At 31.2% G+C, this 27,857-nt stretch overlaps 1 protein-coding gene across 1 annotated transcript; it reads left to right on the forward strand.

The window, feature by feature from the left end:
• Positions 1 to 1,080: 1,080 nt before the first annotated feature.
• On the forward strand, positions 1,081 to 27,857 carry LOC111036233 (laccase-5-like). Its single transcript, XM_022318196.1, has 12 exons — positions 1,081 to 1,645; positions 19,578 to 19,739; positions 19,816 to 20,014; positions 20,324 to 20,450; positions 20,580 to 20,787; positions 25,241 to 25,461; positions 25,531 to 25,735; positions 25,829 to 26,013; positions 26,084 to 26,279; positions 26,459 to 26,674; positions 26,765 to 26,995; positions 27,242 to 27,857. Exons 1-12 carry the CDS (start codon positions 1,495 to 1,497, stop codon positions 27,388 to 27,390), a joined length of 2,250 nt encoding a protein of 749 aa, XP_022173888.1. The 5' UTR covers positions 1,081 to 1,494; the 3' UTR covers positions 27,391 to 27,857.

The raw sequence follows: 27,857 nt of genomic DNA on the forward strand, positions 1-27,857 counted from the left end.
AAATTTGATTTTACCTAGAACACTATTTGCGCTTGAGACAGTACTGTAATAAAATATACTGTATGATAAATTTCCTACAATACACTAAATGTCTTATAATATGTTTGAGTAACATTTGTATTTAATTTTAATATTTATTATAACATGGGATTGAAGCACCTTCTACAAAATCCAGTTTTTGAAAAAATGTTGATTTTTTTAATATTAAGAAATATAGTATCTAATTTTGAATCTAAGATAGGACAAATGAATAGGGGGGGGGAGGGGTTGATGAATTAATTATTTTTACTTATGTTCATTATTCAAATGTTATGCAGTTTTTGAAAAAAAATCACAACTGAATACAAAATATTCTATTTAAAAAAAAATTTCTATCATCTGTTAACTAGAATATAACGGACAAACCAAATTGCTTTGTTTGATTCCATGTCGTAATGGCTAGTATATACTTGGATTTAAAATGCATTACTCGTATACTGTTATCTAGGAGGGTATTTAAATGCATAGCTGAACAAAATATTTAAATACAATTAAAAAGACATAAAAGAATACTGTAAAATATACTTTTAAACATTTAAATCCTTGTCTTAGGGCTGTTTAGTGTTAAATACTGTTATTTGAAATTTTAAAATCACAAAATATTATATAGGTATTTGATGTACAAAAAACCATACAAATTGTAATTCTAGATATGAAGATGACTCGGCTGATCTATGACGGTTTTCACTTTTAGGAGAGTCTTATTTTAGTAAAACACGTGTGTATTGTACAGGTTGTACGCGAATACTCGACATTTTCCAAACGCATACGAATGACACGTTATACGCGTTTACGGGAAGTAGGTACCTACTTATAAAATCTTATATCATAATATCAAACCGAAAAAAAATGTTCGAGAAAAAAACTGAATAATTGTTATACATTAGGTTTAATAATAATAAACGGAAGGCCGACGGAGCTGGGCGATGACGAAGAAATGGAAAGGCGAAGACCGCGGCGCTGCAGCGTGCTAGCGGCGGTGGCGGTGGTGAGGTCGTTAAAAGAGAGTAGTACCTGCCTAGTAAATTATTCGCAGCCAACAAGAAATTCAGTCCATTCGCGAGTGTTGGTCCGACACGAGGACCCGCTGTCTACTTCTTCCCGAGTCGAACGGTTTCCGGCCACCGCTGCCGTCGACGCCGACGTTGTAATATATATATATATTAGTCGTCCGTCTCTGTTCGTTGAAAGTAAAACAAAATATATATAAAAAATATATATATTTAATTTTTCTTCTCGACGCTGCGGCGTTCTAGTAACGATAAAAAAAAAAGAAAAGAAACCAAGTATAAAATAACGATTAAAAACTACGCGCAGTGTCATTTCATGTGAGCTCATCACATCGGTAGACGACCGCCGCCGCCGTCGGTTTTCTCGACGTCGTTTTTGTTTCATTTCGCTCTTATATTATAGTTTTCATTTTTATTCGGCTGCAGTAGTTACGCGACCGCGAAAATGAACCATCATAACCATGTGTGGTGTTTGGCCGTGTTGGCCATGGCATTGTATTTGGCGCCGGCTCCAGCAGAATCGACCATAGTCCTTACACACACCAATATGGAGAATTCCACCATGTTCGCTGGGACTAGGGTCAAGAAACGAACAGGTAATAACATAGTCGGTAAATATAATAGAGATAGTTTACCGCAATTTATTCATTCTTGATGTGTGTAGTTATTATTATTATATTATTACTCTATCATTATTCTATTATTATTTAATTAATATTACAATATATTACACATATATAACGCACATTACCAAAGCAAAGGTCATAAACTCATAAAGTGCTTGTACTGTAGTTATAGTAGTGGTAGACATAGTAATATTGTCAATACAAAATATATTCACGTTCGTTCAAATCTCCGATTTTTACTTGATTTAAATAAATTGTTTTCGATTACATTGTTGCTTTATATATTTTATTACAATACAATAAATTATAATGTTTTTAATGCACTCGTGTTAGTTTTAGAAAATAAGTAATCCTACAAATGTATTTCAAGTTTATAATCAAGTAAAGAATAAAATATAGACCTTTGAGTAAGACGATAATGATGATATTATTTTATGATTCTGCAGCAAATTTATAGACGGAAAACGGTCAACGAAATTCGATTTACGATGGAATTATTATATCTTTCGCGATAGCCGTATAAGTGATATTCACAATAGTTTAGGTATTAACATAATAACATCATAATATAACTAACGGAAGAGTTATTTAATTTCCAATCAATTTAATATATAAATAATTTTCTTTAATATCCATTCAACGTCTTAATAGTTTCCGATTGTCAAGAACATCATTATAGCATAATATATTATATTAGGCATACCTACCTGTGTCTATTATTTCGCCTGTAATACGCATTTAACGAGATGAACGATTTCGTTGCGTATAGAATTTAAATAGAAACACAAAGTGAAAACTCAAGACCACGCGCCGATTTATCCATTGATAATAACCTCCTATATTTTGTTTCCGATAAAAATGACGTCCGTCAATGTATATTATACTATATTAAAATAATAATAATAATAATACAATCGCAGTTTGTAGAACGATGTCTTTGATCTGCAGAATGTCCACTGAAGAACGACGTACGTTGTTTTTTTTATCAAAAATATCCAATTTGTTATCACTGAAAAGTATATGCCGTTGGTATACGACTAAGTATATTATGCCGTTTCCGCGGGAGAAATTTATCAGCAGTTTGCTGATTTTATGCGTATTGTAATATTCTCGTCGACCGTTTATTTTTCGAATTCAAACGACTGCTGCAGGTGGATTATTATTATTATTATTATTATTATTATTATTACTATTATTATTACAGTAATCATACTGTCCGAATAATGATTCATTGACGGCATAATAATATTGTGTCTCGTGCGCAACGCGTTAGCTGGCCGCATATTGGCCGTCGCACGGGAACAATATAATAATAGCAAATCGGGACTACGCAAGTCACGAACGAGTACAGTGCAGTGCCGTGTACAAGATCGCAATAATATACGCTATAAACGTGTGTGCGTACATTTTCCTCACCACACATACCAATATTTTCTTTCCATTTTGATTTGTTTTTATACCCCGTGCGCGTTATACACACCGGCCGGTCTGTAGGTCTCGTGCACTCGCAGAGGACCTATCTCGACACCGAGCACTGTACAGATAGGTATACACGCGAATCGTGACTGACGCAACCAGCCACCAGGTAAGCAGCGTCGGGTTCCTTACTGCATGCTTTTCCGTGTCACGGTCAGAGTTGATATTGCAATCGTTTTCGCGCGCACACGAGGGTACCGCCAGTGATCCTTGGTGGTCTGATGGGGAATAATGTAACAATTAGAAAAAAAAAAAACAATTATCGACATGGTCTGACCTAGACCCGGCCGTAGTGTGACGTACCCGCCTATAAACATATCGATATTTACATATTGCGACTAGAATTAACGCTCTTCAAAAATCCATACAGTGTTCCTCGTTAAGAAACAAAACAATTGTTGATGAGCGTTAACCACTAGGTATACCAGGTAATTGCTTAGATATATGTATAGCTGTGATATTATGATCATCGTCGTATTGGCGCCGAAACGATACGAGCCGTCGTCGTCGGTTATTGTGTCCGGTGAAAATAGAGACGGAAGTTTGTCGTTTTCCGCGGCAGCGTCCCAGTAACATTATTTTACGTAATTGAATTATTATTTTGTCCGCCGAACGTTCGTCTGTCCGATCGGTGTAGTAGATCAAACCTGCTTTCTGAACTAATATAATACGTCTTATAACGATGTTTTTATTAAATAGAAAGTGAATCTGAACAACGGTGGAGATTATAAATGTGTCGCATAAAATATATTATACAGTTATCTATCCTCATAAAACAATAGACGTACATTACGGCTCACAGGTTTTGAATCTAAAACCGAAATCATATTTTGTACCTAAATATGTAATCAAAATGAATAGTATATACCCTTATATTCTTATAATACAGTTTTTATTTATAGGTATAAATAAAAACTGTATTATAAGAATTATTATATCCAAAATATCGAGTATTGGAAATATAATGATATTAAACTGCAGATATTATAAATCCGTGGACATGTTGGTTTTTGAGGTGGTCAAACTGGAAATAACGATGGAAAAATAATACGCATAAATAGTAATCACAGATGTTTGGATTCGCGTTGGATATAAGACACACGCATAATATTATATTTTAACGGTTTCGGGCTATCAATTAAGGAACTTCCAACAATAAAATATTTTCAAAAACATTTCCCAAACAAATTTAAATGAATACAATTTACATTCGATCTGACGTTTATTTATTAATGCTATTTTATAATATTGGTGCTTATTCAAATATCTTGGCCGGTTTCAATATTAAACAAAATTAAATAAATAAAATATAAATGGAAACGAAAAAAAAACTATTTAATTTATTAAAAACTATACATGCGTTAATCTTGCTGCGAGTTGGAAATGTTTAGAGTAAACAACATCACTTTAATTCAGCTCGTATCATTATCATTTATCATGTCTCGTGATAATAATTAATTCAAGTCTTTTATTTTACAAATTAAGGTGGAAATAAAAATTTTAAATTGCAACTGCAAAAGATCTATCAATTTATTAAAATCATCAATATGTTTCAATTACCCACAAAATCATATTCCTCATTCCGCAACATGCTCCGTTAAAAGTGTCATGTTTCGGGACAACAAGAGATATATTATCAAATTGTTCATTAAATTTTTTCCTGGATCAGCAAATCCTCTAGTTTAGTCTTCTATATACCATTTTTCAACATAAAAGTTGTCCTGATACAATCATTATTATGCAAATTTACATTATTATTATATTATACTAGTTATTATACGAACTATGATTATCAGCCATCCTTGTCATGCTTGTCATCAAATATTACAAGTTTAATGTTTACGAATTTCAAACTTATGAGGTAGTTATAACGTTCTGATATTTAACAATCGAGGATCGCTATCATAGGATTATATAATATATAGGATGTATATCTGGAGGATTTTGACAACTTTAGACTGACATCATAATGTTTCAATGTTTCTATCCGTTCAGATACATCATAAATCGTAATACTATAATATGTGAAAATACATAATAAACCATTGAATTTTAAAACGATTCGAGCATTACAAGGAAACGACATTAAAATACAGGTACTTACCGCTGAATGCACAGTTCCTGCTGCACTTAATAATAATATGATACACATGTTGCACGCATAATAAATTACTTACACAAGTATTATTATTTGTGAAAATATGTAACTATATCATAAATAGGTATTTAATTTGTTGGGTATTAATTTAATGTTACGTAAATGACGTGCTGGTGATTAATAATAATAACAATAATGATACAATATTTCTGTAATAATGTGTCCAAGGTGGATGAATAATTAATTAATTCTACTCGACAATACCCTTGCCTGATATAATATATTTAACACAATTATTATCATGTAATTAGTGGGGAAAATAACCGTGTCCGAGTCATTGGAATTAAATAAACATGTTGCTATTTGTTTGATTGCTCGCATTAAATGGAACATTATTGGTAAACAGAATCAGATACTTGAGTTTTGATTAGTTTTATTCCATGCCTACGGCATAATAACGATACACCGATTGTAATTATTATTTTTGACTTGGTACTCGCGTAATTGTCTTACCATGCGTTGAAGACCTGGCCACTTTTCTTTTCCTTTCCGATTCTATTATTTCTGAGTCTGGCCACAGTCTCGCAGACGGTTTTATGCGAAAAAGATAGACTACTCCTCTGAAAACATTCGAAACACAAATGTATAGAAATATCAAATAGATACTTTCATTTTTTTTTCCATCAACTCTGTTGAAAAATGTATACAACATATACCTTGGTATAATAATATTATTATGTGTATAATATATTTATGATATATCAATGTATATTATATTTATATATATCCACAAGTCACCACACAAACGACGATCACCAACTGTGATGCTATGATTGAATTTCCGTCATCGTGAAAAATCAAACCCAATAATATAAGTCATTTATGACTGCAATGGAACTCATATCGATTCAAAAGGTGCTACCTACCTATATTATTATATAGCCTACAATGTGCAGTAATTTTTTTAGTGAATTCCTTTCTGAAGGTGAATCTACTCTTCGTTTAAAACCTGAATAATATTCACGGGTATAACGCTCACCATCGCAGTCTGCGGGTCAAAGGTCTCGAAGCTGATATATTTTACCATGAACGATAAATATTTAGCGCAAGGATATCGCATTGTTGGTGTAGGTCATATAACGTAATGTTATTAATTATTTAATATTATAATACAAACAAATACGAATTTTATTAAACGCTCCTTCACAGACAAAAAGGGAGGAGGAAAAAAGAGTTGTGAACCTACCTACCTATATACTATTTCGTTGGTATCATCATATTTAGAATGAATATTATGGCTATAAATGTGAGCACTGATGATAATAACAAAATTATAAAATGGGTTACTTATTGAAACGAGGTTACACTATAATAATAGCGTAGAGAAAGAAAATCAATTGTCATTTTCACACGATTAACTGCGGAACAACGAAATGGTGTGAAATATTGTGAAACGTTACTCCATCGTAGGGTTAAGGTTTGAGTATCAATCTATTTCGTTCTGTCGTCAACACGTGTACCGCCATGTACTGTTAGTTTTATTTTTATTTTTCCACAATAATTATCTATTTACAAATAATTTTTAATCGTATCCCGCGAGTTGACAGATTACCACCTATCCATCATCGCAATTTACGCAGTTGTAGGCACCTAGGTATATTATAATAATCATATTAATGACGGTCTGCTGCAATGTGATGTTTACCCGCCACCGCGTCGTGGAGACTTAAACGGTCGACTCGTAATCGCTATAATCTGACCTTATAATATGCTTTATTTTTTTACACTGGTGTATAATATGTATTATTATACGCTAATGAACTGGCGATTATTGATCATGATAAATATGATTTAAATGTTATATACGCTCTCGCACGTATGTTTACATGTGTACCTACCTGTCTACTGTGTGTGCTTACACACAACACACTAAATTATAATATGTGCGTACAGCTAGTGTACACGTCTATTATTATACGTTGTATAACCACGTGCGTGAATCTTTTCCCGACTGCGTTAATTCCAGTGCATATTGGTAACGAATCGATTGTGACCGAACGAGACACTATATACGATATATCGATAAACGATTTAACGCACTTTTGTTTTCTGTTTAATCGGTTGTCTCTGACGTGCGTTCAAACGATTCGCCATGGATCTGTGCAGGACAGTTGCTGACAGTGTCAATGTTCTCGTGTGTTTGTTTTGATAGAATATTTATTATGAATAATAATATTGTATGTGTGACAACAACCAGCACACTATGTTTGCCTTGAACATTCCACGGCAAATTTTACGCGTATTATGAAATATATAGGTGCTAAAAGGCAAACGCGTGTTCGGTATTACTTATATTAATGTTATTGTTGTACACTTTTGCAGATTTCATCTACATACATGCGTTACACACGAAATGTTGTTTTTTTTACTACCGACAAAAATCTCATATTTCAGAACCTAAGTATGTATGTACATGTACTTATATGTATGTATTATTGTATACATATAATATGTATATATTTATATGAATGTATATGATATATTGTATACATGTACATATGTATGTATATATGTGTATATGTATGTACCTATGTCTATATTCTAGTACTTCATGATGTTAAGCAATCAGACAATATAAAATATTTTAAAATTTGTCAAGCCCCTCGGTAATTTAAGTACAGTACCTATAATATTAAATATATTAATATTTCTAAGCAAAAAAAACCATTCGTGCACAGACGACAATATTAAATTATGTGTAGTTTAGTTTTTTAATGTGTACACGTTTTCTAAGTCTCATCACTCAATAATTATTTTCTTCGAGAAACATTAATATTGATATTATACCGTTGTATACAAATGGCAAACTACAAAACCAGTTCTGTTGCCATGCGCCATCGGGTAGGATCACTTGTATTTGGCATGAACGGCATTAACCGTTATAACTTTTATAACTTATAATTATTATGATTTATTATGTATCCACTTCAGTTTTTAATATATTTTATATATTGACATGAATAGAAGGATAAAAATGAATTTTTTTAAGTCCATTTCATTAATTCAATGAAATTTAGGAGTAAGCTAGTAATGTTTTAACAACATATTGGAGTTTGAATCACATACAGCTCATTATGTTATACTGTCATAATTTAATGGCCTGCAATTAAATGTGATAAATATTACATTTAGATAAATAAATATAATTTTAAATAAAAAATAAAATTACCAAAATACATCCATAAATCTAAAAATGATATCTCATTATTAAAAAAGCGACCAAAAATTCCGACAATAGCTGGCCCGCTTACTAGTAGTAGGTAGCTATACTAAAGATATATTTTTTTTATTAATAACAATGAAAGTAAATTTTTACATAGGTATATAATATAAACATGGGTCGATAAGATGAAACTTCGAAGACAAGGTCTTCGTTTATTAACAAACAAAAAATATCGATGACACGTACGTGTTCCTATATATTACTTAAGTGCATAATGCACAACGAACAAGTGAAATTAAGCATATTATTATAAAAATACAAGTATAGGTACGTTCAACATTTAAACCTTACAAAGTCATCAAATGATACGAATTATTTACATTTAGTATATCATCCTATTATATGTATTTCAATGCGCTTGAGACGTAAACGTGTGTGCTTGTGCGTGTTTGTGTGCTCGTGTGCGGCGTGTGCATGTGAGTTTAACGTACATATATTTAAGTATGCGATAGATGTATTCAGTTTAATTATTTTTGTACATAAAAAAAATATATACAGTTATTTTTAATACTGGTGAAATGCTACTACCAGATGCGTACGTAGGATAATTTAGTTTCAGCTAAGATTTCAAATGAACTCGAAAACCATCGAAGAAAGTGTAGTTCTGAAACCATAGGCCATTACATTTTGTGCCATTGTGGTTTTATTTTATACATTTTATATACCAACCTGCTACTAACGTAATAACAATAATAACGTCACATTGGATAATCTTCGATACAGCTTCTGCATTATGTACTATAAGTATACGATATACCTACCAATATTTTTTACTATTATATGATTCGCTATTATTAATGATTTATGTCAACATGTCGGTTCAAATAACTATTCTGAAATTAATTAAAATATATTATTCATGATGTAAGTATCAAACAAACCAATATATATAGAGAGTTATTTTAAATTTTATTGAATTTACAACTATTGATAAGCATAAGCAAAAAAGGTATTATTCAAATAAATACCTAACGTTAGAATACATTAAGAATATCTAATTTTGTTAAGATTATTCTTTAGGTCCTATAATAAGTAATATTAATTTATAACCGTCGTGGTACGTAATGATTTAATATTACTGATCATAACATATAACTTTAAAATGTTTAAATTGAACATTTTTAATTGAAAATAAATGTACAACATAGGTTAGATATGATTGATTAATAAAAATTATTTACATACAATATATTATATTTCTTCCTTTTGCACAATTATAATATAACATGACGAATAAAAGGCTGATACTGGATACAACCGTCTTGAAAACATCGTTGCAAATAAATAGCATATGAAACTGAAAAGCCCCGTCAAAACAACCAATTAAAACATTTCGATGACTAAAAAAACATGTATAATCAACTCTATAATTTCTAAAATTCTACTAAAATAAATTCAAAGTAGGTATTAATCCGGGTATACATCATCACGTTTTTTAACAGTAATTACGTTATAGTTAACATCCATATAATTTTATTACATGTAATAATAATCCGTAGCCTGAGTAGTTTTATCAAAATATAACCGAACATTTCAACAAAATCCTACGAAATGTGTGACAATACCCTCTGAACCCTTATCTATAATATACGAATAAAAAAATTAGAATCGTTATTAAAGTACCTACAGACATTTAAAAGACAGGTAAAAATGTTTTAGTGTACATATAACAGTACACAAGAAAAATTTTTTTTAAATAACAATAAACTTTACTCGGTGATATTGAGTGAGAGTTCGAGCAAGTTTTGAGTCTTAAAAATGACGTCAATAAAGGGAAAGCACAATGAAACCTGAAAAATGTTCAAAACCTGAATTAAAATTCTACTATGGCGGTCAGTCGTAAAAGGTGCCCTACAAAGTTTTTTCGTTTATTATTGAACGTTTTATTTTTATTTTTTTCAATATCATTTAAAATCTCTCTTTTTTTCACCGTTACACATATTGTTTGTTGCCAAATCTTATTTATAATACTTAATATTTACTTAATATTATCATAACGTGCACTATTAATAAAGTATAAAGTCTAATGTAGGGTAGTGGTATACTGCAGCTGTTACCAACAATACAAAATTATGTATGGAAACAATGTAATTTGTAAAAGCATTATTCATTACGAATGAAATAAATTCGTATGACACCAATATAAGTTTTCCAGTATTTAATTTGAGAGTATATTGCACCAAATCTAAATAGGACCTAATTATAGGACAAACATTGAAATTAAATCGCAAATTGTTAAAAAAAAAATTCGTTAAATTGTTCACACAACTGTTAAATTGATGTGTGTACATATAATTTGATACCTGTGTCTCTGAAGTGATTGTAATCACCGATAAATCCTTCTTCAGTCTGCACAATATGTGATATTTCCCGTGTAATTGCCTATTATGGCACTATCATTAAATATTACACCGTAATATGTTTTCTTAATGATTTGAAACGAATGAACGTCATAAAACTCCTAATGCCGTTCAAACATATTATTAATTTTCACCGGTAAACGGTTCATATTTAAAGAGGGCAATTTATAATTGATAGATATTAAAATAATGACATGAAATATTAATAATAGCTTCAGGAATGGGATTATGAACTATATGATACTAGGTATCCTAATATTATACTATAAGTAAACAGTTTTTGAAATTTAAAATCATTTTATGATTTTGAAACGTACATATTATTATAAGTAGACGGGTACGTGAAATCTGATATTAAACGCTGGAACAAAAACTGAAATTAATCAACGATGAAATACGATAAATTCTTAGAAAAATATGATAATATAAACGTATCATAAAGGTTGGCCTTATTATTACAGTTGTACCTATATAGGTAGTATTGTATGGTGACAATATAGTAATAATGCAGTGCCATAAAACATTAATAAAACCTATATATAGTACGATATAATAAACACGCTTAATCAAAAAACATTTGGTAAGTCTAAAATATACATAATATACGAGTAGGTACGTAGGAATATATTAAAATATTATATTTTAAGCAAAAACTTTCACTCAAGAATTTCTCGAAACGACATATTAATATAATAATATTATTCCGTAAAAATGTTTGAATAATAAAATATAAAACAATGCCTACGCGTACGACGGGCGTCGATCATCAGACGGAGAGATAAAATAATAATATTATGCGAAAGCAACATCGCAGGTACCTATTACTGCGGATTATAAGTAGGTACGTACTGTGGGTGGGTATATATAGAAGAAAAGGTATAGAACCAACCAAAGTGTAATGAATAAAATCCAATAACGTCTGCGCAGGAGACTCGTTACAAAATATAATTTTTTTTGCTTTGTTTTTTTTTTTTTTAACTACAGTTTAAAGCTATATCAGCTTCCGTTCTCGGTTGCAACATGGTATTATTTTCTACAGCTATGATTAACCGGGAGAAATTCACGTTGCCTAGGCGCCGCGGTTCGGTGCAAGTGAAACTAATTACGTATGCCCCTGCCGCTGGTCGTGGGTGCCAATGGAAGTGTGAAATTTGGCGTGTGGTCAAAGAACACATTGATCGATGGACGTCCGATGTCACTGATCGATTGTTTATGTTCCCTAGGAGTGGGGATCATCGGACGGGTGTTATCGGCGGGGGAGAGGGGAATGTCGAATAAACCGTTCAGACGGGTATTGAATAGATGTGATTTTTATTTTTTTATTTTTTTTTTTATATATATTTTCGGAATAGTAGCCAAGTCACGATTTAATGGAAATATACAGAACGTGTGAAACTTGTATTATATTACTTTATAGGTATCTAGGTAAGTACTTTAAAACATCATCAACTCGGGGATTAGAATGTCCCTATCCCACATAAATAATATTATTCTGTACAGCTCTATCGCCGACATTATAGTAATATTTAACTTGCATCTTTTTCCTAGGCAATTCAATATTTTAATATAGGTATGGATTTAAATCGTATTGTTAATTCGTACGCGTTAAAATCTAGCAGTTTAAATTCGAGTTTGTTCTGAAACAGATATTATACTACCATAGAAATCTGTGACTAAAAATTATGTTTAGAACAAAAAGTAGTTAATCACATATTATATTAGTTATTGATATGATCTTAAAATATAATAACAGATTTAGTGCAAATAAGTGTAATATATACGGTTATATTTATGTTCAACATATAACATTATATGATAAAATGATAAATCTATAGGTTATTATAATATACCGTCATGAACAAATTATGTTTTTTCGTTACATAAATTTCAACTGCACATTTTTTTGACAACTATTATATCGACAGTATAATAATATGTTCCCTTAAGTGCTTTCAGTTGCAGCATGTAAAATTATTATACGTATTATAATTATTATTAATTATAATACGGGTAAGACACGCGTCCTGTAAGATATATGTCGCATTGCATGCGATTTTTTAACGTTATTTCGAATTGCATTGGAGGGCTGTACCTACTACACAGTTGTACAAATCTAATATAAATACTTAGAAAGTTTCTAATACGATCTACATCCGGTTTGTGCGGTTAAATAAAATGTAATTAATAAAGACTAAAACGATATACCTGTGTTATGTGAATGCTATTAATTTACAGCTGTATAGTAATCAGTACTCGTTTATTATAACACGTCATACCTATATGGTACATCACTAATAGTAATAAATAATTTAAAACGCGATATAGGTATAGCTTACTGTAAACGTTCTAAATGCGAATTTCTGTAACGACAATATTCTAAAAACATTCACAATTTCTTGAAAGTTGGACCATTTGAGATGCATGTATGATTATGGTTTCGGCAACAATATATCGGGAGCACTGTAGTGGAAAATTACCTTACTATTATTTACAACCTTTTTATTATTACACTATATTATGTTTTAATATCAAAATCGGGGGGGGGGGGTGTAAAAATCTTAGTGTGTGTATATATTAGCAATTATGTTAGTGGGCACTCTCCCCTAGGGTGTCTCTAAACGACATTAAACTATATCATATTATTGTATTATGCAGAAATAAATCAATAATTTTAAATTATCAATTAAGCATTGTATACATTTTGTATAGTAGTACGCGAATTGCATTATTTCTTTTACACGGCCGTGTAATTTATCACGATTTAAAATATTATTTTCCACTGATTTTTATTCAAAACGCTATTCGAATATACCTATTCACAACGTAATCCACAACGGACTGAGACTTTTCATGCCAATATGCTTACATTCCAAATTGTGATACCTACTTACATAATACACTCACATATTTCGTTAGTATATATACCTGTGTAAGAAATTGTTTTATAAAACCAACAATGGTATTGGTAACCATTGTAAACGAAACTCGCGACGGACGGACACAGCGTTTAAGATACCTATACTATGTTCTCTATGCGTAGTAGGTATACAATGTTTGAACTAAAAATGTATAAAATGTAACGAAAAAATTTCAATTCCTAAATCATCAAGAGCATAATAATACTGTTTTTCGAATAACGGTCAGCGTAAAAGTAATTAATATATGGTTGATTCGTGGCTATAATATTATGTTCATATATATTCTGGATGTACCTATGGCTGCGTGGCTGAAAATTTAATAAAGCCATACATTCATAACTTTATAAATAAAAATGAAAAAAAAATTCTATCACACTATATTACACTACGTGTGTAAGGTAATATTACAAAATCAAATATAATACACTGTAATAATATATAATACTATATATACTGTATTATACACCTTTCAACACGACGGAACATTGAGCGCTATTATTTTCATGTAGTATATAGTGTATATAGTATATATATAGTAGGTACCTATCTACTGACAAAAATAAATTATGATTACTATTACTATAATTGTATAGAGTGTCAGATATAGGTTAGATCATATAATTTATATATTATACCTATTTATACACACTTACTAAGCGCTATAATACAAAATAAATCTAAACCTTTTAAGTTTTTCCAGCTATTTTAAAATCCATTATTATAATTTTGGAATTTGACAAACTCTGTCTTCCCGATCAATTGCAAATTGACATACGCGAAACTATTGGTCTTTTGGAACACTTCTGCTTTCACATCGCAGAAGATTAGGTATATATTATTAGAGGAAAAAATACATTCTCGCGAATCGATTTGGAATATAAAAGCTATATAAGTCCACAAACGTATAGACAGATCAAAACAAAAAACTTATAATAAATGTAATACATTCGAAAATCATGCAGGTCGGTTCTTACAGCATAATATAATATACTGTTCACGTTATAATATTATACTCGTATGGTTGTAGATTTTTCTACATAATGGAAAATGATGGTTATTTTCTTTTAAAATAAAAAAAATAAATAAATACGCGCGTCTTTGATTTCTACACGTCTGAACCGGATCCCGTGTTATTTTTTAGTGATGCCATTTGCTATTACTGTGGCAATTTACTATCTTACGATAATAAGACGTTTTGAGAGTTATAGAAACCGTCGGTCGTCCTCAACCGTTAATTACACAATTTCACTATAGGCGCGTGCCCGGAAATTTTTTTTCTATCGTCTTTTTTTTTGTTATTATTATACCTATATTTATATAATACAATAATGGTGTATATTTACCTTACACTTATCGAGAAGTCGTTATTACTAGGAATATACAAAACTTCGGTTAAATAGGAATGTGGGCTCTGGACATATCAAAGAAAAAAAATTTCACCATATTTATGTTTGCTCTTCTAATATAATTAATATCTTAATTTTTAGCATAAATACCTACCTAATGAATTATCGTCCTGCAGCCGTCGAGCAGTCTCTAACGGTTTAATTTCAACTATATAATAATTTCATATTATACATTTTAATAATTTATACACTAAATATTAACTATTTCATAGATCTCAAAATTAAATTATTTTATAGATATTATTCAACTAAATATATTTAACAATTAAATATCACAATTCAAAATAAAAATGATTGCTTTTGAACTCTGCGGGATGCGGATAACCCATCATTGCATACTGAATTAGCAGCCCCGGATTAGGGAGAAGGTTGGCGTGCGATAGAGCTTAGCACGAAAGGCTGCTATCTTATAATTAATTTGAGCTGGTATCAGAGGGGAAAAGGGAGTTAAAATATTTGAGCACAAAATTGGCAAAAATGTCCCAATTCCACCCTGTGGATACGCTATGCACGTTGATCGGGGAACTAACTAACCGACCCTACAGTTAATTCGTATAATATTCGATATTATTGTGAAAAATCATTGAGTGCTGATTTGTATAGATACATATTCTGCGTAACTATGTAAAGTGAAGACCGTCGAATTGTTGATTGAGGCATATTTATACAATTTTATCGATCTATTTGTTTTGTTCTGGTTCAGTTCTTGTTATTCGTTTGTTACTAAAAAAGCTAATCCACAAGTTTAAAATATAATACGATTTTGCAAAATAAAAAATGAATCGCCGTCCTTCTGAATCTACTTCTCAAACTTCATTCGGCGTTAAGCAACGAAACCAATGGGATAATACAACTTACAGTAATAGTGCAAAAGACAATCGTTCTTTTACAAAACAACAAAACCGGGAAATTAATCTGAACAACCAAATAGTTCAAAAGAAAATTGACGCAGCGATGACGAAGCCTAGACGTCCCGTATCTCCATTCAGAAAAGGAAAATCTAGTGCAGCCATCAATGCAGCATTAAAAGCTAAAGAAATATTAAATGCCAACCAAAAGATGGCCATCAGAATAAAAAATGTTAAGTCCACAATCAATAAATAAATGATACCAAATATTTTTATCTTCATCCCAAAATATTAGACTGTTTTATAATATTATAGCAATTAAGTTTTATTCAAATTTTACCATGTTATAATGTACCTAAATAAATATTGAAATATTTTATTGCGATTCGTCAAACAACGTATAATTATGCATCTAAGATATATAATATCAAAACATTAAGACAATTTAAAATTGTCCGTCGTAAGTTTCGCTACAACGATAAGTACGATATATCATATATGTATACAAAATGAAAACCATATAATCTTTCGCACGAAGAGCATTTTGTATGCTATGAAATTATAAAATTATAATTTTTATATTCGAAATTACTTCTTGTATGAATGAATTGTGTGGCAATGCGCAACAAACAAATAAGATCGAAATCGTTTCATAAACCAAAGATTCTACTTACTGCGTTCGGTAGTGTAGTACAAGATATTGTGTTCATGAATTCATCTACCGAGGAACTCCAAGCAATCATCCAATTTATATGTTTTTGGTAACTTTCTTTGGTCTCGATAAAAATAAAATAATAATTTTAAATCACTGTGCTGTGGATATAATAATATACGATCTGGTCGTAATGACAACTTCATTTTGGTAAAATCTATCTCAAGTTTCCATTTTAATCTATATTTGGATTTCGAACTCGATTTTTAAATTTTTTAACGGGTCATACCGTATAAGTAAATATATTGTATACTTAAATATACGAACCCGTTGCAGTTCTATTTTACATAACATATTCGAGAGTTGCGATACAAAAACGCTATAACAATAACAATTGTACTCAGAATAACAGCACCATAGTTGTAATAGTCAAGCATATATGACGTACCTGTTCCTAGGCGAAAATATCAAAACGGTTACAACACGGGGTGAGAGATTACGGGATTTCGATTTCCGGGTTATGTGAATGTCAGCCCGTGCACAATAATTGTATTATTGTGATCACAGTGAAATAATAACACGAAACGCCTATAATTACGCAATCGACAAATAAAATATAATATATTAATATAATCATTAAAGCAATATATGCATCGGGTGACGATTGACGAACCAAATAAAGATATTATGTTCATTATTTTAAAACCACAAGCGGATACGATTCAGGATACTTAGTTGTTTTTAAAACCAATGCAGACGTAATAATATGATACAGGTATAGTAGCAGCTGGTAGGCACTACTACATGGGCACATAACACCTCATTATTCGTGTATGATTACAATATTATATATAGGTACAGTATAAAAAAATAATAATTTTCTCTCATAACGTTGTAAGCATTTTAATCTATACAAGTATTGCAGTTGCGACACGCTAAACAAGGGACAAACATAAAAACGGTCGCGGCACGTTCGATTTGAAAGTGAACAGAAAACTCAATTATTAATAAATGTAAATGGATCTTTCAACTTTCAACCTTCTTTGTCGGAACAATTATTTGTACTAGTGAATACTAAAATATTATACACTGTATTGGTTGGTTCAGACCACGTGTAAGATTAGCTCGCCAGCCAATCCTTCGATCTCTTTTTTGTGAGCTCACATTTTACAACTTTAATATAAATTATCTGAATAAAAACAATACAAACATTTTCAATTATTACAATTTTGAAATGTTGACATAAAATATAACATACGCATTAGGAACTGAAATGCCTCATCAAATACCTACAGTGTTTTCAATAGATTTCCCTTCAAATTTTCACTCAATCCTGATTCCTGATTCTCTCATAATTTTTACATCTTGAAAATGCAATGTACAAATTATTGACCATGCGTAAATATTACAGCCTATTATTATTTACATGTAACAACAATAATGTAACAAAAAAGAAATATAACAATTTTTATTTAGTGCCAGAGTAATTATTTGACGAAACTCTATTTTTCAAGGGAGATAAATACCTATTATATATTATACACTAAACTAACTACAGCAAGAAAATATAACATAATTTACATATAAAATATGAGTATAATAACAAAACATGTACATGTGATATTTTCGTTATCTCCACTGGAAACTTTTTCTAAAACATTTTATTTGTTTACGGTTTGTTTTGTTCTATTTATTTACTTACTAATTTATTTACTTAGATAAATAAAATAATTGGTTCTAATTGTAGTTTATCGCAAAGCGCAAATTATTTACTGTAGTCAAGACGTCATGTGTTTTGGTCTATAATATTTTGAAACTGGTAATAAATGCACATTCTTTTTTCAAGAGGTATACAATTATTTGTAATCAGTAAAATATAAAACGATCGTCCAGAAACTTGGATATCGGATTTCGTTTTTTAACAAAAGCTCTAATTTTTATATTTGAACAAACAGTTACGACTACCTTTGATCATTTTTACAAACGTCTCGAAGTCAACGATATATTATTACCTATATAATATTATATTATTACTTTCAACCGCGTTTTACATCGTATAAAATACCCCGTTGGAAGTCGTGTGGAAAACCAAGTTTTCTTTCGGGGTTGTAATCGTATCTGTTGATCTCGTATGATAATAATTTTGTAATAAATCATTTGCGTACAAGCGTGCATATATGGTCATATATAGATAAATATTATATTTGAATACGCAAATAGTACAATATTATTGCAAACGTTTGACTTATTACGACAGTAAATGGTTTTGAATAGAACTATTGAAACATTGTTTGTATATACTGTATAGGTACCTACATACTATATCTTTTATATGTCCGTAACATTCCGATTATCTTTCGTACACATATATAGGTAGGTATATGCTTTATTCTTGTTCGAGTTTTAGAACGTACGTTTTAGGAAATACAAACGCCAGTTAATCCGTAACTCGTGTAATCAGGATTACAATTAAATTACTATTATGAATGGAAAACATAAATGTTTTTTATTTATTTTTTTATCGGGAGTTTTGAGCAATCAAATAACGCACTTATCTTTACACACATTGGATAGATAAATTGTATTTTTAGTATTGTTACGATAATCGGTTAATGGTCTAGTGTGTAATAACAAGGTATTAAAACATTTTTTTTTTTAAAGTTTAGAAATCGCTTAGTCGCACACATCTATATTCAAAGAATACTAATTATATATTATTTGTATGTATTATTATTATTGTTACGGTATAGAAATAAAATTCTGTTTCGCAGTCAAAATAATAATTAAGACAGCACAATAGTTATATGCATTTGTACAATATTTCAATTATTAACACTGTCATATTATTATTATGTGTTTAGGAGGTGAATCGAGTGATCAAGCAACAGCTGAGTCATATTGGTCTCCGGGACATGTTCAACCTGCACAGGAAGATGATTCTGCCTACGTTCAGCCAGAAGACTATTTTCCGTCAGCTCACGGGCTTGTACAAACTCACCCAGCCACCTTCTCTGGGTTTGGAAGTGAGTGGTCTAAAAAATAACGTTTATTTTGTAACTAATATTATATTTTAATAAATTCGATGGTTTATTTTTTAAGGTATTTCTGAATCATCGCACGGTAATTTGCCGCCTTTAGGATATTCATCACTAGACTTCGACAAGAGAGGTCTCGACGAATTACGTAAGAATTCTGAACTTTCGTCACCCGAAGAATGCGCAAGAGCTTGTCGCGAAGGAGAGCCACCCAGAATATGTTATTATCATTTCACCGCAGAATTATACAACGTACTGGGAGCGTAAGCATGAACATTATTATATTATTTCGTTTTCTTCGGTGTCGTTCGTTGGTCCCTATACACGTAACTTATCATTAAACATATTATAATATGGAACATAATAGACGTCTCTATCTCTCTCTCTCTCTCTCTCTCTCTCTATATATAATATATATATATATATATATTCCAATAAACACCTTACGACATTCTCATCGTCGGTTCTGATTTATTGTGAACATTTGGTTCATTATCGTCATCACCCGACACCCATTATTTACCAAGTTTCGGACGAAAATAAATTTCCTTTGTTTGAATATAATAATATAGAGCTTGTCAAGTCTGCACACCAAACGCCACCAATTCTTTGTGGAGCCATTGTCAGTGCATATTAGCTGATGGTGTCGAAAGAGGAATGTTGGCTGTGAATCGTATGTTGCCCGGTCCAAGTATACAGGTATGTTCATATAATATCCGCCGTGTTACGATATTGCGTACATATGTATGATATGTCTTGTTTTCATCTCGACGTGGTATTTTATATTTCTCTTCTAACCGCTGTGTTGTATTCCGCGGGCGTATATAGGTCTGCGAAGGAGACAAGGTCGTCGTCGACGTCTTGAACCACATGCACGGTATGGAATTAGTGATCCATTGGCACGGACTTCACCAGAAGGGAACTCAATACTACGACGGTGTCCCATACGTCACCCAATGTCCAATCCACGAAGGAAACACGTTCAGATACCAATTCGACACCAACAGTGGCACTCATTTCTGGCACGCCCATTCCGGTAAGTCTTGCCGCCGAGTTGACCGTCAAAAACCGATATAACATTTACTCAAGACATTTTAATAATATATTGTGCATTGATATTGTATAATTTATAATAATATGCATATTACGTATATTCACGTCTATATGCACTCCTCGTTCGACATACCTACTCGCCACTATAGGTACCTATATATCACAACAGTCGATCAGGATTTTATGATTGGTTTTGTTAAAATAAGCAATATATGCATACTATACGTAGGTATATATGCGTGAGCGATCAAATTCACATAAAAAAATATATATAGTCTGGGTATTCCTATCCGGCCGGCCGTGATTCACACACATTAACCCAGTTCTAGTTCCACGATAATGGTAGCAATGTCTACACGTGGCCTTATGTAACGCAGTAGTACTGTAGACTGTAGTGGTAGTAGAAGTAGTGGAGTACAATTTAGTGAAAGTTATTAAATTATTATCTAAACAAAACCACTTAAATTAAAATATTTTAATAAATATCAAACCTAAATGAAGTGTCACTTATTGCCTTATACGGTGCATGAATAAAAAAATTAATAAAATACGAACTCATTTCCAATGAGTTTAAACTAGGGTGACCATACGTCCCGTTTAAAACGGGATTGTCCCTTTTTTGATCATTATGTCCCGTTGTCCCGAGAAACTTTGAACGGGACGCTTTTTATCCCGATTTCAGAAGATTGTCCCGTTTTAATCCCGTTATTTCCATATAATTAAATTATAATTTATGATTTTTTGTAAAAGAATAAAATAAATTTATAAGCCAAATATAAAACAGTTAAAACTTGAAAACAAAGTTATAAATAACAGACTAAAATGTTCGTGGAACGGACGTCGATTGCCGATGCTGAGTGCCGACGAGCAATTAGTGAATTAGCCATAGGTAATAACTAATAATGTATAGTATTTATTCTATGAATCTATCGCGGACCGTGGCACGCGATTACGATAACCGATAGCTTCTGCGAATTACCTACGCACGCGACACGCGCTACCCAAGTCACCACTCTACGTCGTATAGCATATGCATTACAAACTAAAATATATAATATTATTTATAATCGATGATTATAATCAAAAAGTCGAACAACAAAATAATATGTCGAGTAGTAACGTACGAACAGTAAAGCGACTGTGTTTATTATAGCCACTACGTATCGTCTTTTTTCTTTAAATTTTGTGAGTTAGTGCATTGTTTTTTTTTTTTAAATGCCAAAGAGGAGATGTACGTTCACTGTATCTTTACAGTCTGAATTTACTTTTCTAAAAAATAGTGAAGAAATTGGAAAAGTGTTTTGTACGGTGTGCAAGGCGGTATTTTCAATCGAACATGGAGGACGCTCAGATATCAAACAGCATATGGAAAAGAAAAAACATAGGTCGGCCTTATCTAGTGCTTCAAAAAGTGACAAGGTAACTTCATATTTTACTAAACAAGGACCAGCTGGCTTAACTAGTGAAGGGTTAAAAATTGCAGCAGAAGAGGGAATGTTTGCATTTCACACTATAGTACATAACCATTCTTTTAGGTCAATGGATTGTACTACTACTTTAATAAAAAAGTTACATGAAAAAAAGTTTTCTTGTGCGCGTACCAAGTGTGAATCAATTATTTTGAATGTATTGGCTCCTTTTGCAATGGATCAAATTATAGACGAACTAAAGGCTGTTAATTTTGCGACAATTATGATTGACACTTCAAATCATAAGAATTTAAAAATAGTCCCCATTCTTATTCGATATTTTGATCCTAAAACGGGAGTTCAAATAAAAGTGTTAGAATTCACAAATTTGAAAGGAGAAACTTCAGATATATTGTCATCTTATATTATGGAAATTTTAACAAAATATCAGTTATCTCACAAAATTATTGCATTTACCGGTGACAACTGTAATACCAATTTTGGAGGTGCTGCAAGGAGGGGAACAAAAAATGTTTTTACGATTTTGAACAATAATTTAAGGACTAACATTTCTGGAATTGGTTGTGCAGCTCATATTCTGCATAACGCTATGCAAACTAGTACAGATATCTTACCTATTGATATCGAATGTATCGTTAACAAGATATTTCAATACTTTTATATTTATACTGTGAGAGTGGAAGCATTAAAAGAATTTTGTGATTTTACAAATACACAATACAAAAACGTACTTGGAAGTGTAAAGACAAGATGGCTATCCTTACAACCAGCAGTCTCTAGAATTATTGAAATGTATCCAGCTTTAAAATTGTACTTTGACACTCAGGATAAATGCCCAACCATTTTAAAATCATTTTTTAGTGACCCCGTTGCAATAATATGGTTTCATTTTATACAAAGTCAATTAAAAGTCGTTTGTGACACTATAAAAAGAATAGAAGGGGACAACATATCTGCATGTGAAGTATCAGAAGAGTTAGAAATATTATGTGGAAAAATAAAAAATAGAAAAACACAAAACTTTTTAACTTCCAGTGTAAATTCGATGCTTTTAGAACTAGAAACAAAAAATAAATACACAAAAAAACAATTTATAGAGCAAACTATCCAGTTTTATGACACATTTTTGTTGTATATTGAAAAGTGGGGAAATTCATTTGAAGAACTAAAAATATTTCGTTGGACTCAACTGATAAATTGTCCAACATGGAATGATGTTCAAAAAAGTTTAACATTTATTTTACAAAATAATAAAAAACAAACCGGTTGGAATGTGGATGAAGATATTCTTTTTGATGAATATAATCATGTAGTTAATGTTATAAATGAAAATTTAAAAGAATGGCAGAATAATTATGTTCGTGTTGAAGAAAGATGGTGTGCTATCTATAAAATTTTAAATAGTAAAAGTATATTGATAAATAATTTGTGGAAGATTGTAGAATATTCTCTTGCAATGCCTGGAACAAATGCTGCAATTGAAAGAGAATTTTCTATCACTAATGTGTTATGGACGGACGAAAAAAATCGCTTTCTCGTTCCTACCATCAAATCAATTATAATTCTGAAAAATCATTTCAAAAAATATTCGTGTAATGATTTTTATGATTTTTTGTTAACACAACCAAAACTATTAAACGCAATTAGTTCATCGCAAAAGTACAGTAACGGCACTGCAATAGATAATAAAGAACATGATGAGCAATCGACATCAACTCAATAAAAAATAACAGGTGTTTTTTTGTTAAAATATTATACAAAGTTAATTGTAACTATAAAATATAAAAAATATTTTTAAAAATGTGTATGTTTTTTTAGAGTATTTAAACAAAAAATTGCTTGTCCCGTTTTTTTTTTTTGTAAAAATGGTCACCCTAGTTTAAACGCATAATGAAATTCAATAAGTGGGTATAACGTTCAATCGCCCACTTCAAATTCAGTAATTAATTTTTCTCAACAAAATTATACGGTGTTCCTACATAGATGTTTCAGATAATTACCACTACTCGTATACAACCAACGAATCTAATACATTTGAAAAAAATAATAACAGATTAATAAATCAGTAAAAATTTAAATATGATACCTACATTTATATACGTCATATTATTTTGTTTACTAAATTACTTAGTAATGTGTAATAATAGGTGCACAACATAATATTTTTATGGTTTTTTTTTATATTTCTTAAAAAGTATATAGGTATAAATAGACTCATGTCAAGGAAAATACTTTTGATTTATTTACTACTTTACTTTTATTTAACTACAATAAAATAACTTTCACAAACACTAAATAAAATATGTTAATATAAATATAAAACCATAAATTAATTTGATAGTTAGCCCATCAAATACTCATTCATTTAATTATCTTCACTTTCTCGTGTAAGATAATTAACATAATCGCTATCCATTATGAACTATTTGAAATTTGACAAAACAACTAATAGTTATATAATCCCAGTAATTCGCACTTAATAACAGCACCAAATATGAGTATTAAATAGCATAATATTATGTTATTAAAAATATTTAAAATGTTAACTTTTGCCTTTTTCAAAATATGATATTTAATACGTAGTAAAAATTTTTTTATGCAAGAATAAGACTCATTTATATGAAATTCTGAGCTTTTTTATGATTATGATGTACCAAAGTTCAATTTTCTGAACGAGTACCGATACCACTTTCGATAACTATTAATATTCTTGGTTGGTTGAACCGTTCAACTTTAGACGAGTATAAAAGATGTTCAAATAGTACAATGTTCAATATTTAAACCATACATATCCATATGACAAAACAATTCCGATTACATAATCAGTCCCTCGAAAATTGGCAAAGTCCAAAGGCACAAAGCTACGCTCCAATGTATATTCAAGAATATAATTCAATAAACGTAGAATCTTTTTTTATACATTTAAATAGTGAAATAGTTATAGTATGTTGATAAACTATTGTTTCACCATTCAATGCTTATAAAAATTATTACTATGTTGTTCAGGACTTCAAAAAATTGATGGTATCTACGGTAGTATTGTTGTACGACAACCACCATCGCAAGATCCCAACAGCCACTTGTACGATTACGATTTGACCACACACGTGGTACTGTTGTCCGATTGGCTCCATGAAAATGGAATGGAACGATTCCCAGGTAGATTAGCTGCAAACACCGGTCAAGATCCCGAGTCTCTGTTGATCAATGGCAAAGGGCAGTTCACGGTGAGTGCGGATGAATGAAATATTTTTTGAACAATAATGGACTATAAAAACTTTGCTATTCGATTACAGGACCCCAACACTGGATTCAGTACTAACACGCCTTTGGAAACTTTTACCATCACACCGGGTAGGAGATACAGGTTTAGAATGATCAATGCATTAGCATCTGTCTGTCCAGCCCAAATTACCATCCAAGGACATCCGCTCGTGCTTATTGCTACAGACGGAGAACCTATTCAACCGGTGGTCGTCAACACAATCATTTCATTCTCGGGTAATTTTTATGATGATTAGTTGTTTTTTCTACATACAAAGTAGACCGTTTCATTATAATATATTATAATATATATATCATTGTGACCTGCAGGAGAGAGATACGACTTCATTATTAACGCGGAACAGCCTGTCGGTGCTTATTGGATTCAAGTCAGAGGTCTTGGTGAATGTGGAAACAAACGAGTGCAACAGTTGGCCATACTCAGGTATGCAAGAGGACCATATCAACCAAAATCAAAGGCTCCAACTTATGATGTTGGATTACCCCAGGGTGTTGTAAGTGAATATTAATCATTTTTCACAATATATTCGATATTGTATTAATTTATTTTCGTTTTAATGATAGGTAATGAACCCGTTGGATGCTGTCTGTGATCGCCCCAGAACTGACGCCATTTGTGTGAACCAACTGAAAAATGCCAAAGTTGTAGACAAAGGTCTTTTACAAGAAAGACCCGATGTAAAAATATTTTTGCCATTCAAATTCTTATTCTACAGACCTGACGAACTTTTCCAACCTCATCAATACAACAAATACTTGGGTATACCAAAACACGTTAAATCTGTTAAATCTATTATATTAAAATAACAACCAACGTGCTTAATAAATTATGAAAGAATATTGTATAATATTTATGATTGAATATTACCCAGTCAATGTTTATTTGTCTGCAGTAGTCTGCACGAATAATATTAAGAACCCTTTTTTTTAATTTTTCAGTGGCTCCCGGTGGTGGAGACCATGTAATCAGTTTAGTGGACGAAATTTCTTATACCTCTCCGGCATCTCCAATGATTTCCCAGATAGACGATATACCTCCAGAATTATTCTGTAACGGAGATAACAAGCCAGCAAATTGTGGCAGAAATTGCATGTGTTCGCACAAAGTCGATATTCCAAGGCACGCTGTTGTGGAAGTCGTGTTGGTCGATGAAGGTAATTTATCTATATTTTACAAACCTTGCAATACTTCAATAATAATATACAAAATGTGATAAAACTGTATTGTTATTTTTTTTTCAATAGTCCAACAACCGAATTTGAGTCATCCGTTCCATTTGCACGGTTACTCGTTCAACGTTATTGGTATGGGAAGATCACCCGACAAGAACGTCAAGAAAATCAACTTGAAACACGCTCTTGATTTGGACAGAAGAGGACTTTTAGACAGGCATTTCAATTTGCCACCGCTCAAAGACACGATAGCCGTGCCCAACAACGGATACGTCGTATTCCGGTTCAGAGCCGACAACCCAGGTAAGAATCGTCGATTGGAATAGATTCAATAATATTATAAGAGTACTTTTTTCATATTATAATTATCACACGTGCCTTACGCTACGTTTAAATATTATAAACAGTTGATTCGGTTAGTGTAGATACCTACTTTTTTTTGCACATATTATTATCGTTATTATTGCCACGCGTGACTTACGTTCCATTAATGTATTGTTAATACAGTTAATTCACCGAGTATACAAACGTTAAACTTTTTGTTCACAGGTTACTGGCTGTTCCATTGTCACTTCTTGTTCCATATCGTAATCGGTATGAATTTGGTGCTTCACGTCGGGACACACGCCGATTTACCGCCGGTTCCCGAAAACTTCCCGCGTTGTGGTGACTTTTTACCTCCAGTCAGTGTACACTGACCACGTCCATAACACGTCAGTTCAAAACTAAGTGCTCATATAAGTAACGCAATGCGGTAACCACAGTTAGAAGCGACAAAAGAAAGACATACGTTCGTGTACTTTATAGATAGTATGTTTTTTTTATTTATTTTATTTTAAACGTATATATATATATTATATATATATTACATTTTTGTACCCTAGAAATAATGTGTTATGCCATAACGAACATATGTTATTTAAATGTGTTATTATTAGTCACTCGTTCAATTGTTTTTTTTTTCATTATATAGTCTAAGTCATTTCACAATATTAATTATTATGTATAATATTTTATCAAGCACAAAATTATCGTATATTTCTATCTTGCCTCTATATACATTTGAAACTCATCAATTGCTTGCCAATATTATGTAGCCCGTTTTTACTTTATATAAACAACACAATACAATGCTTAATTCTACTTAATTTTACTTAATTCTATA

Source organism: Myzus persicae, unplaced genomic scaffold, assembly GCF_001856785.1.
Source record: "Myzus persicae strain clone G006 unplaced genomic scaffold, MPER_G0061.0, whole genome shotgun sequence".
NCBI classification, from domain to species: domain Eukaryota; kingdom Metazoa; phylum Arthropoda; class Insecta; order Hemiptera; family Aphididae; genus Myzus; species Myzus persicae.